The sequence below is a fragment of the Lipotes vexillifer genome, unplaced genomic scaffold (assembly GCF_000442215.2).
Source record: "Lipotes vexillifer unplaced genomic scaffold, Lipotes_vexillifer_v1.1 scaffold823, whole genome shotgun sequence".
Classification (NCBI taxonomy): Eukaryota; Metazoa; Chordata; class Mammalia; order Artiodactyla; family Lipotidae; genus Lipotes; species Lipotes vexillifer.
Genome location: NW_006772547.1, coordinates 234792 through 248043, shown reverse-complemented (window position 1 = coordinate 248043; position 13252 = coordinate 234792). Strand labels below are relative to the sequence as shown.

Genomic DNA, 13252 nt, shown 5'->3' with positions numbered 1-13252 from the left:
ATAAGTCCAGTGAACTTCTGATTGGCAAACTTCCCTTCCAGCCTCTGGTGCGGGAAATTGCTCAGGACTTCAAAGCAGATCTGCACTTCCAGAGTGCAGCTACTGGTGCTTTGCAGGAGGCAAGTTAGGCCTATCTGGTTGGCCTTTTTGGAAACACCAACCCGTGTGCTATCCATGCCATAACAATTATGCCAAAAGACATCCAGGGCTTCCCTGGTGGCACAGTGGTTAAGGATCCACCTGCCAATGCAGGGGACATGGGTTCAAGCCCTGGTCCGGGAAGATCCCACATGCCCTGGAGCAACTAAGCCCGTGCGCCACAACTACTGAGCCTGCGCTCTAGAGCCTGAGAGCCACAACTACAGATCCTTGCGTGCATAGAGCCCATGCTCCGCAACAAGAGAAGCCACTGCAATGAGAAGCCCGCTCACAGCAAGGAAGACCCAACACAGTCAAAAATAAAATAAATTTATTTAAAAAAACAAAACTTAGCTGTTAATTGCAGAAAGGATTTATTCATTAAAAAAAAAAAGACATCCAGCTGGCATGCTGCATATGTGGAGAACATGCTTAAGAATCCACTATGATGGGAAACCTTTCATTCTTCTAAAAAAAAAATCCTCTTCTTCCTGTGACTGGTAGTTCTGAACGTTAGATATTTTTTTCCCATGGGGTCAAAAGGTACTTAAGTATATGATTGCTAGTGGAAAAACAGGGGACAGTAATAAGGTATTGGCAGTTTTTCCATTTTCATTTTTGTGTGATTTTTTTTTTTTTTTTTTTCAGTTTTATGCTGTGGGTCCTGCTTTTTTTTTTTTTTTTTTTTTTATTTTTTGGCTGGGGGGCCTCCTTTTTTTTTTTTTTTTTTTTTTATTTTTTGGCTGGGGGGCCTCCTTTTTTTTTTTTTTTTTTTTTTATTTTTTGGCTGGGGGGCCTCCTTTTTTTTTTTTTTTTTTTTTTAACATCTTTATTGGGGTATAATTGCTTTACAATGGTGTGTTAGTTTCTGCTTTATAACAGAGTGAGTCAGTTATACATATATATATGTTCCCATATCTCTTCCCTCTTTGTCTCCCTTGTGTGATTTTTTTTTTTAATGATTTAATTTTATTTATTTTTGGCTGCATTGGGTCTTCGTTGCTGCACACAGGCTCTCTAGTTGTGGCGACCAGGGGGGCTACTCTTCATTGCGGCGGGCGGGCTTCTCCTTGCAGTGGCTTCCGTTGTGGAGCATGGGCTCTAGGCGTGTGGCCTTCAGTAGTTGTGGCACATGGGCACTAGAGTACAGGCTCAGTAGTTGTGGCACGAGGGCTCGATAGTCGTGGCTCGCGGGCTCTAGAATGCAGGCTCAGTGGTTGTGGTACACGGGCTTAGTTGCTCCACTGCATGTGGGATCTTCCTGGACCAGGGCTCAAACCCATGTACCCTGCATTGGCAGGCGGATTCTTATCCACTGAGCCACCAGGGAAGTCCCTGAATTTTTAATATAAATGTGGGGACATAAAGCATTAATGTAACTCAGAATGTTTCAGTGAACAAGTTTCAGCAGTTCAACTTTATTATAATCATAAATAAACCTATTAAATTTTTCTGCCAAAAAAAATCCCATCCAGAATACTAAAACCTCACTCATAATAATAAAAAAAAAAGAATCAAATTAAAACTACACTGAAGTACCATTTTTTAACCTATTAAACTTTTAGATTTTTGCCAATCTAATAACACACTACACTGAAGAGGCTGATGGGAAATAAGCACTCAATCATTGCCACTGCACACCCCAATGAGGAGAAATCTGATAACTACTATCAAAATTACAAATTGACTCAGTAATTCCAACTCCTGGGTATTTTTCCCACAGATAATATTCATATGCTTGTGAAATGTGCAGAAGGTTATTCACTGCATCATTATTTATAACAGCAAAATTTTGGAAACAAATTAAATGTCCATCAACAGGGAACTTATTAAAGGTGGACTGAATTGTGTCCCTACAAAATTCATATGTTGAAGTCCTAATGCCCAATGTGATGGTATTTAGAGATGGGGCCTTTGGGAGATGCTTAGGTACAGACTGGGGCCCTTATGATGAGATGTGCCCTTACAAGAAAAACCAGAGAGCTCTCTCACGCCTCTCTCTCTCAACCTCTCTCTCTCTCCCCTACATCCCCCACCAACCCCCACCATGTGAGCACACAGTGAGATGCCCCCCCAGCCCACTCCTCTGCCATGTGAGGACACAGTGAAAAGAAGGTCATCTGCACACCTGGAAGACACCCTCACCTGAACCTGACAATGCTGGCACCCTGATCTCAAAACTTCCAGCCTCCACAACTGTGAGAAAATAAATTTGTTGTTTAAGCCATCCAGAGTACAGTATTTTGTTACGGCAGCCTGAACTAATATTACATACATATATGTGTGTGTGTATATATACATATACACACACACATAGTATGATATCATTTACGATACAATTAAAAGTGGGGCAAATGTATATTGTATTTACTTAATTCTTTTTTTAAAAAATCTCTGAAAGCACACACAGGAAGCCAAGAGTGTGTACCCTCTATTTTTAGGTAGAAGGAGTCCTGAGCAGGTGGAGGATCGGGTGGAAGATTTTCATTACACACCTTTTTTTTTTTTTTTTTTTTTTTTTTTTTTGTTTTGGAGTATAATTGCTTTACAATGGTGTGTTAGTTTCTGCTTAAACAAGGCACTCTTGATAATCCCTTCAGTTTGACTAACCTGAAGGTTTCTTCCTCCCTCCAGGCCCAACTCCCCTCTTACTCCCTGTCCTTACAGAATCCAGATGGCCTAACTGCAGGAGTTCCTCCCCACCCATTTTCTTAGCATTTTTACTTTAGAAAACTTGTGATTGTAAATTCTTTCTCTGATCCTTTGAGATGTGAACCTTTTTCAAAGTCTCTTGCCAGCTGTACAATGTGTGAATGTTGTTCTCAAGGACATGGGAGACATCCCTTTGAAATATAGCCATCAAGGAAGATCCCAATTTCTATGGGTGGGTAGAAGTCTGAGTTTGGTGGTCACCTTGCTCCAAGTTGTAAAATTACCTCCTGTCCAGAAGATACAAGTGTGTTCACTTTTCCTTTAGACAAAGTCAATTAGCAAACACACAAAAAATGGCCTAAGATCTCCCCATCCCCACCCCAGCTCTTAAAATCCTTCCAGTCCTTTGTTCCACTGTAGCTCAGTTCTGGTCTCTCCCTTATTGTAATAGTCTTGAATAACATCTTCCTTGCCTGATCAACTTGTCCAGTGAAATTATTGTTTCAACATAACTATGTCTACCAGATGTGCAGGCAAAACCAAAGAGAGGTCTCCAGCGTCTTCTCTGAGCAATAGACTCATATATCCAACTCCCACTGACCATCTCCACTTGGATATCTGAGAGACTTCTCAAACTTAAGATGTCCAAACCTAACTCTCAAAGTTAACCAATCAGTCCCTCTACCATAACCACCACCAACACAAACACAGAAACCATTCCTTTGGGCAATTTCCTCATTTCAATATATGGGAATTTTACAGTCCTGATTGCTCAGGCAACAATCCTTGAAGTTATCCATTACTGATGTCTTTTTTCTCTTGTATCTTGTCGTATGTGGGCCTCTCACTGCTGCGGCCTCTCCCATTGTGGAGCACAGGCTCCGGACGAGCAGGCTCAACGGCCATGGCTCACGGGCCCAGCCGCTCCACGGCATGTGGGATCCTCCCAGACCGGGGCACGAACCCGTATCCCCTGCATCGGCAGGCGGACTCTCAACCACTGCGCCACCAGGGAAGCCCCCATTACACACCTTTTAATATTTTTTTGGATCAAGTGAACATATTACCTATTCCCCAAAATTAAATTAAAAATACTTTTCATTTATGTTAGTTATAATGTGAAACATCTACAAAATTGTTAAACAAGTAATTCTTTATAGAATTGAGGGTATAGGCTCAGGCAGTATATTAAAAAGGCCTCTATCAAGGTTAGGAAACCTGTTCCAGAAGCAACACTGGTGGCATTTCATCTCACCATTTATATCATTTTCATTCTGTCCCTTTCCTCCCTCCCTCGCTCCCTCTCTCTCCCTCTGTCTCTCTTTGCTATGTCCTTTTTCTGTCCCTGTTTTCCCTCCTGTTCCTTTTCTTTTTCTCTCCCTTCGATCCCTCTAACTAAGGTTTCCAGCTACAGCCAGCAGCAACCATAGACTTCAGTCTACCCCTCCAGGGACCTTCCAGCCAACCTCAATAGTAGCAAACATTTATGACTTTTTCTTCAAATCAACCTCAAAAGAAGTGGTAAAATCTCAAAGACAGCAAACATTAGGTTATATTTAGGCAAATGTCATTTCCCCATTTGCAAATGGGTACTTTTCCCTGTAACAGAGTATTTAGAGTGGAAGATACCAGGTCTGACCACAAAAATTATTTCTATACTATACATTTGCAGACTTCTACCCATTTACTGAAATGCATACTATCTGATGATGAGGAAAAGAGATCTGTCTGTTTGTTAACAGAGGTTAGCTAGCACAGAGCCCAAAACAGGAAAAAGCAGGCCCATCATACACCCCAATTTGCTTCTCGGGTCCTCCTCTGGGTAGTTCTCATCTGTCCATTTTAAATTAACAAGTGGCAGATTTGCAGATTTGAAAATTTTTCTGAAAGCTGACATAAAGAAAAATAATGGAAACACACATTTTATAAGCTTTGAACGTTACTATGAAAAAGGAAGGAAGGATCTAGAATTAAGGAATCTAAAAAGAAAAAGAAATCTATTTTTATTTTAAACGGTGAATATAAATCTTATGAGTACAAATTACTCTGGAAAGAAAAAACTTTAAGTCTAATCTAATAAATTCACATCTCAGCTTTGGTTTTAAAGAAGTCTGTCATGACATATTTTGCAAATGTAGTTGAGGCTCTTCCCTTTTCTGATTCTTTTTCATGACCCTCCCAAACCAAGCCTTGGGGTCCCTACTTTCATTGTTCTGAGAGCACACGTTAATTTGGAATTAACTAACAGAGGGCTTCACACATGGTAAACGCTCAAAAGTATTTGCTGCATGAGTTAAAACACTAGTAAATGATGAAACCACCATGTTCTAAACTAATTATTTACCAATAATTATTCATTCCTTTAGAGAGCTCATCTACTTTTAATACCTTTATGCAAATAACTACCTAGGAATAAAAGTTCTTTCACTTACTAGCTATATACCTTGGCCAACTCATTTTGATTTCCGTTTTCTTCAACTGTAAAATGGGGATAACGATGCCCTAGATGCCCTATCTTCATCCAAGAGTATTAAATGTGATAAAAGAAGTGAAAACATTCTGGATACTACAAAGGCAATTATCTATATTTCTAATGCACCATATCTCTAAGGTCACTTAAACATTCTGGCAACTTAAGCTGAACATACCTAAAAGCAAATGCATCATTTGACTCCCCCAAATCTGTTTCTCCTATAGACTTTTCAAAGTTTTATATCTGGATAACTGAAGTCAGTTTTTACTTCCTTCCCTCACTACTACCTTCTACCCAATCACCTAGTCAACCACCAAGGTCTGTCACTCTTCCTCTAATGATTTCCTTCTTTTCCAGCCTACTAACACCTTCCCTTTATTAGCTCATGTCTAGGTCATTGCAACTGATCTCCAAGTGGCTCCTCTTATTCCCCAACAGTCAAATTCAGCCTCCAACTCTCAGCTTTACTTCCAACTGTGTACTTGTCAAATCTATTTCAATCATAGATGGCAATCTTGAGTCCATTCATACTAACATTTACGACGGGCACCTTCTTGCATGGCTTGCATTGATCCCTACCTGCTGGTATTCACACCTTTGTGTGGGCTGAACCTCATCTTTCTTCTAATGATTAGTGAAAAGTGATGTGACTTCACTTCCATGCCTAGGTTACGAAAGATTGTGACTTCCTTCTTGCTAGCACTCTCTTCTCACTTCCTCACTCTGAGGAAACAAGCTGCCAAGTAGTAAGATGCTATATGGAGAGGTCCATGTGGCCAGGAACCAAAGGAGGCCACCAGTGGTCAGTTCATGAGGAACTGAGGTCTGTTTCCAACAGGCCAAAAGAACTGAATTGTGCCAAGAGCCACAAGAATGAGCCAGGAAGTGGATCCTTCCCAGCTGAGCCTCAAGATGACTGTAGCCTTGTGGAAGACCCAGAGCCAGACCACCCAGCAATGCTGCACAGACATTACCGACCCAAAGACACTGTGAGACAAAAAAACGCTGCTGTTTAATTTGGGGATAATTTGTAACACAATAATAGATAACACACTATCTCATATATTTCTAAATAAACTCCAGGTGGATTAAAATTAAACATAATTAATTATAGTTAACATAATTAAACATAAATTAAATATAAAAACCACCAAATCATCTTAAAACTAAATGAAAACAAATATTCATAAAAATAATTTTCTATTATTATTTCTAATATTTTCTATTATTCTGTGCTGAAAGTAATTTCATCAAGAAATTGAAAAGATGGGAATTCCCTGGCAGCCCAGTGGTTAGGACTCAGTGCTTTCACTGCCATGGGCCCGGGTTCAATCCCTGGTTGGGGAACTAAGATCCGGCAAACCACGTGCCATGGCAAAAAAAAAAAAGTGAAAAGACAACCCACAGAACAGGAGAAAATATTTGCAAATCATATATCTGATAAGGAAATTGTATGCAGAATACATAAAGAACCCTTACAACTCAAAAAAAACCCCCAAAATCCAAATTAAACATGGCCAAAGGACATCAACAAAAAGTCTACAAATAATAAATGCTGGAGAGGGTGTGGAGAAAAGGGAACCCTCCTACACTGTTGGTGGGAATGTACGTTGGTGTAGCAGCTATGGAGTACAGTACAGAGGTTCCTTAAAAAACTAAAAATAGGGGCTTCCCTAGTAGCACAGTGGTTAAGAATCCACCTGCCGGGACTTCCCTGGTGGTGCAGTGGTTAAGAATCCGCCTGCCTCCCGGGTTTCGGCACCAAAAAAACAAAAACAAAAAACAAAAACGAAAAACAAAAAAAGAATCTGCCTGCCAAGGCAGGGGACACGGGTTCGAGCCCTGGCCCAGGAAGATCCCACATACTATGGAGCAACTAAGCCCGTGTGTTACAACTACTGGGCCTGTGCTCTACAGCCCATGAGCCACAACTACTGAACCCACGTGCTACAACTACTCAAGTCCATGCACCTAGAGCCTGTGCTCCGCAACAAGAGAAGCCACTGCAATGAGAAGCCCGCGCACCACAACGAAGAGTAGCCCCACTCGCCACAACTAGAGAAAGCCCGCGCACAGCAACGAAGACCCAACACGGCCAAAAATAAATAAAAATAAAATAAAATAAATTTATTAAAAAAAAAACTAAAAGTAGAGTTATCTTATGATCCAGCAATCTCACTCCTGGGCATATATCCGGAAAAGACAAAACTCTAACTCAAAAAGATACATGCACCCCAATGTTCACAGCAGCACTATTTACAATAGCCAAGACATGGATGCAACCTAAATGTTCATCAACAGATGAATGGATAAAGAAGATGTGGTATATATATACAATGGAATACTACTCAGCCATAGCCATACAAAAAAATAATGCCATTTGCAGCAACATGGATGGACCTAGAGATTATCATACTAAGTGAAGTAAGTCAGACAGAGAAAAACAAATATCATATGATATCACTTATATGTGAAATCTAAAAAAAGATACAAATTAACTTATTTACAAAACAGAAATAGACTCACAGACATAGAAAACAAACTTATGATTATCAAAGGGGAAGGGGGTAGGGATAAATTAGAAGTTTGGGATTAACAGATACAAATTACTATATATAAAATAAACAACAAGAACCTACTGCATAGCAGAGGGAACTATATTCAATGTTTTGTAATACCCTATAATGGAAAAGAATCTGATATATATATATATATATAATATATATATATATGACATTTGCTGTATACCTGAAACTAGCACAATATTGTAAACCAACTATAGTTCAATTTAAAAAAAATGGCCAAAACCTCTGAACAGACATTTCTCCAAAGAAGATAAGACAAATGACCAGTAAGTACATGAAGATACTCAACATTATTAGTCATCAGGGAAATGCAATTCAAAACCACAATGCACCACCACCACCATTCCATACCCACTAGGATGGCTAAAACCAAAAGGACAGACAATAACAAGTGTTGATGAGAAGGTGAAGAGATTAAAACCCTAACACACTGCTAATAAGAAGGTAAAATGGTGCAGCAGCTTTGGAAGATGGTCTGACAGTTCCTCAAAAAGTTAAACAAGGGCTTCCCTGGTGGCACAGTGGTTGGGAATCTGCCTGCCAATGCAGGGGACACGGGTTTGAGCTCTGGTCCAGGAAGATCCCACATGTCACGGAGCGACTAAGCCTGTGCACCACAACTGCCAAGCCTGCGCTCTAGAGCCCGTGAGCCACAACTGCTGAGCCCATGTGCCACAACTACTGAGGCCCACGCACCTAGAGCCTATGCTCCACAACAAGAGAAGCCACCTCAATGAGAAGCCCGCGCACAGCAACAAAGAATAGCCCCCGCTCACCGCAACCAGAGAAAAGCCTGCGTGCAGCAACAAAGACCCCAAAATAAAATAAATAAATAAATAAAAGTTAAACAGTTACCATATGACCCAGCAATTTCACTCCCAGGTATATATCCAAGAGAAATGAAAACATATGTCCACACAAAACTAGAACACAAATGTTCAAAGCAGCATTATTCATAATAACCCCAAAATGGAAACAACCCAAATGTCCATCAACTGATGAAGAGATAAGCAAAACATGGTATATACATAAGTGGAGTATTATTCAGCCACAAAAAGGAATAAAGTAACAATATATGTGACAACATTTATAAACCTTGAAAACATTATGCTAATTAATTTTCTAAGTCTGCAAAGCCAAAGCCCAGGGTTTGAACCACATTCTTTACTAAATTTCAACCACTCCCTAAGACATAACCTGAAATCTCCATTTTTTAAAACGGGATAGTAGAAAATTACAGGTAAGCAGTTGAATTTACGGCTCTCAAGTTCCAGAGAGAGCTGTTGAGGCCATGGAAAAGACTGAGATAACAAACAGAAAACATGAGCTTAAGAACAGAAGATGATGAAGTAACACACCAGCTTCTAAAGGAAAAGAGCCAACCAAAGAAATGAAAAAGGAGCAATTAGATGACAGTTAGAGCAATAAAGGAGAAACCAAGAGAAAGTAATGTCAAAAAAGTCAAGAAAAGAATAATAACAGATACACTTACAGAGATATCAACTGGAATAGGAATCTAAAAACATTCATCATTTTTTACTCATATCCTTGGTAAGGACAGAGCCAACTGTCATGGGTTGAGCAATAAATGAGGGCTAAGGAAATGGAGGCAGTTTGAGTGTAAACTGTTTTTAAGGGGAAAGGATTTAGATTAGTTTTCATTATTGTTGCTGTTTTTAAAGTCTAGAGCTTTGGGCCTCACAGGAAGAAGTCAGGGAAGAAGGAGCAATGCAGGACAATTTTAATGGATAAAATTGTTTGATCAGTGTCATAGAGTACAAGGGGATAAATTCGATTGAGAGGTAGGCTGAAGGATTAGCTTCAAACAAGCCTCATTTAAGTAAAGAGATATGTCAGTATGTAAATGCAGTAATGCGTTATATATCTGCATCCTTGGGGAAGAGTTCCACATAAATGAATTTTCCAGATATTTAAGCATTTAAAAAAATTTTTTAGTATTTTCCTTGAAATTGTTCACCACTGTATCTTACAGTTCTTTGCTTAAACAGACTGTGCTTTCCTGGATGACTTAAGGTCATTGTAACTCTGATTATATTACTAGGAAGTAATACAGCTTAGTCTGCATGTTAACTTTTCAAATCTTTGACTGTCCTATGCTGTCAGTTGCCATTTCCTGTTACACTTCCCCTGATAACTTTTTTCATTTGTGCTTCCAACAGATTCTAGTTTGAAAATTATATAACCAGTAAATAATACCCTAAGTAAGGGATAATAGGGTCCTGAATCAAAGTATAGAAGTAAAGTATATGGCTTTATGACAGTGTTAAGAAACCTGTTTCACTTTTTAATTCAATTAAGACTGGGTTTCAAAGAGTTGAGGATGTCAGAAGACTCACCTCTGGCTACATGAAATATTATTTTATCTTGCTTCCTTAAGTCATATCAAAATAACCCTGCCAAGTTACTGATAATTTTATAAGGTTAGTCTTAAACCACAAAAGAAAAAGCATCAGGCATTCCAAAAGTGAGCCTAGACATCTCACAGTAACTAAATATACTTTCCTGTCATATAATCACTTATCAATAAAAAGTTATAATCTTCTACACTTTGTTTCTGTGTGTTAATATAGTCTTGCATATTTCACATATATGGATATTATTCATGATAAATGTATATCCTTCATGAAATCTTGGCTTTAATCCCTTTCAAATTTCACAACTACAAACAGCGCAAAAGCTAAAAAGAACCGAGAGCTAAGCACACAGGCAGTCAGTTAACCAAAATTTAAGAATGAATTCCTATAGTTCCAATACCATGAGATATTCCAATTTCATTCATTCTTAAGATTCTGAATAATCCAGCAATTCCACTTCCAGGTATTTATCTGAAGGAAAGGAAAACACTAACTCAAAAAGATATCTGGACACCCCTGTTCATTGCAGTGTTATTTACAATAGCCAAAACATGGAAGCAACTTAAGTGTCCATCAGATGGTCAGTGATGACTGGACAAAGAAAACGTGGTATATATACACAATGGAATATTATCCAGCCATAAAAAAGAAGGAAATCTAGCCATGTGCACCAACATGGATGAACTTTGAGGGCATTATGCTAAGTGAAATAAGTCACAGAGAAGAGACAAATACTGTGTTCTCTCTCTTACATATGGGATCTAAAAAACAAAACAAAATTCATAAATATAGAGAACAAATTGAGGGTAGCCAGAGGGAGGGGTGGGTGAAATGGGTGAAGGTGATGAAAAGGTACAAACTTCCAGTTATAAAATAAATAAGTCCTGGAAATGTAATGTACAGCATGGTGACTATAGATACCATATAGATACCATATACTATATCAAACATTTGAAAGTTGCTGGGACTTCTTGGTGGTCCAGTGGTAAAGAATCCACCTTACAACGCAGGGGATGAGGGTTCGATTCCTGGTCAGGGAACTAAGATCCCACATGCCGTGGGGCAACTAAGCCCACGTGCCACAACTACTGAGCTGGTGTGCCTCAACTAGAGAGCCTGCGTGCTGCAAACTACAGAGCCCACGCACTCTGGAACCCACGCACCACAACTACAGAGCCCATGCGCCCTGGAGCCTGCATGCCACAACTAGAGAAGAGGAAGCCCCACGCACCACAACTAGAGAGAAGCCTGCGTGCTTCAACGAAGAGCCTGCACGCCTCAACGAAGGTCCTGCGTGCTGCAACTAAGACCCGATGCAGACAAAAATAAATAAAATAATAAATAAATAATAAATAAATATGTTTTTAAAATAAGAAAGTTGCTAAGAGAATTCTCATTAAAAAAAAAATAACTCTGTGTGGTGACAGATGGTAACTAGATCTGTTGGGGTGATCATTCCACAATACATACGAATATCAAATCTTTATGTTGTACACCTGAAACTAATATAATGTTACATGTCAAATATTTCTCAATTTGGAAAAAAAGATTCTGGATGGTTATACCCACCTATCCTTTACATATCAAAAACAAAAAATAAAGCTGCCATTGCTTCTCCAGTACTCACTTCCTGTTCCTTCAGTTTTTCATTCATATCAATGAAAATTAATAAATGTAGAATCTTTCAAAGACAGAGAGGTGTGAGTGGCCTGATCGAGTCAAACTGAAACATCTCACTAGTTTAGAGTTTTGGAGGCACTAGTAGTTGTACTTTTGCCTCTGTATTCAGATTATTTATGTACATCTCTCCTTCTAAATCACAAACACCATGAGGGCAAGAATCTTTTCTGATTGAATGATTCCATCCATCACTGGATAAACATGTTTTGAGCACCTAGCATTTGCTAGCCTCCGGAGAGAGCTGAGTTCAACAGTCCCTACCCTCAACAAGCAAGGGAAGCAGACTTACTGTAAACAAATTACAATATAGGAAAAACAAAAGGGAGTATAGAATCAAGTCAGAGAAAAAATTAGCTCTAGAGTCGTAGAGGAAGTTCAGGGGTACATTTATGTGTTCTCCAAAAGGCCTTCAATAAATACCTGTTGAATGAATGGACAAATGAATGAATTAAATCTTGCTAATAAAGATGAGACCCCAGGTCCAAATGAAATGTTATTAGTTACTTCTGAAGTTAGTGAAAAAACGTCATCCTTCAGCAACTGAAGGAATGCAGACTCCAGCACACCCCGACCTCAGGCTATCACCGTGGAGAAAGGGCCGTACCTGTACTGCCAGCCTTTGGCACTGCCGCCTCGGCTGCTGCCGCTGCTGTTTCCACCCCCACAGCTGCTGTTGCTGCTGTTCTTGTTCGGGGTCACCGCGGTGGCCAGGCCCTCCAGCCTTCCTTCGCTCTCGGAGACTTTCACTGTTGACACTGGTTCACCCCCCTGCATCTTAACTCCAAAGTCCATTTGCCTTTCTTGGGCGGGAGAGAACAACTCTGTAATTTTGTAAGTGATAAGATTTAAGATCTGATCTGAAGGTGATCCCAGTTGCTAAAACAGACGGCGGCTGGTGTAGTAATCATCAAATGGTCCAGGGGAGGAATACAAGCATTCCCCCTGAAGGAAAACTTTTAAGAGGAGAGGGGTAGCGATGAGGACAGATGTCCTTTCAATATATATCTCCTTCCGGGCAAAAGCAAGGAGAAAAAAAATCACCCTGCCAGAGGATCTGGTGGCATGCTCAAAGAAGAAGCAGGAGCAGCGTGGGGAGGTCGCGGACTCTAGCCAGGAGTACTGGGCGAAGGACGGACCACGGACGGGAACCCGCGGCCTGACCTCTGCGCTGACTGGCCCGCCGCGCTCCCTCTGCTCCTCCGGCCGGTCCTCAGCGGGAGGGTCCGGTCCAGCCCGCTCGGCGGTTCCCGCCGCAGCCCTCGAGAAAGAGCTGGAGCCGCCCGCGGGCAGCCCGGGAGGAGGGTCGGAGAAGGAGGCCGCCGAGGGCGGGACGCTGGACTCCAGGGGCG

The 13252-nt window shown here is 40.4% G+C and overlaps 1 protein-coding gene across 1 annotated transcript in view; it reads right to left on the bottom strand.

Moving 5' to 3' along the window:
- Positions 1-12956, bottom strand: part of OSBPL11 (oxysterol binding protein like 11) — a 99007-nt gene extending 86051 nt beyond the window's left edge. The window contains exon 1 of the mRNA XM_007447598.1: positions 12508-12956. Coding sequence (XP_007447660.1) covers positions 12508-12695 — 188 coding nt within the window. The 5' untranslated portion in view covers positions 12696-12956. The remainder of the gene's footprint in view (positions 1-12507) is intronic.
- Between the last annotated feature and the right edge of the window lie 296 nt (positions 12957-13252).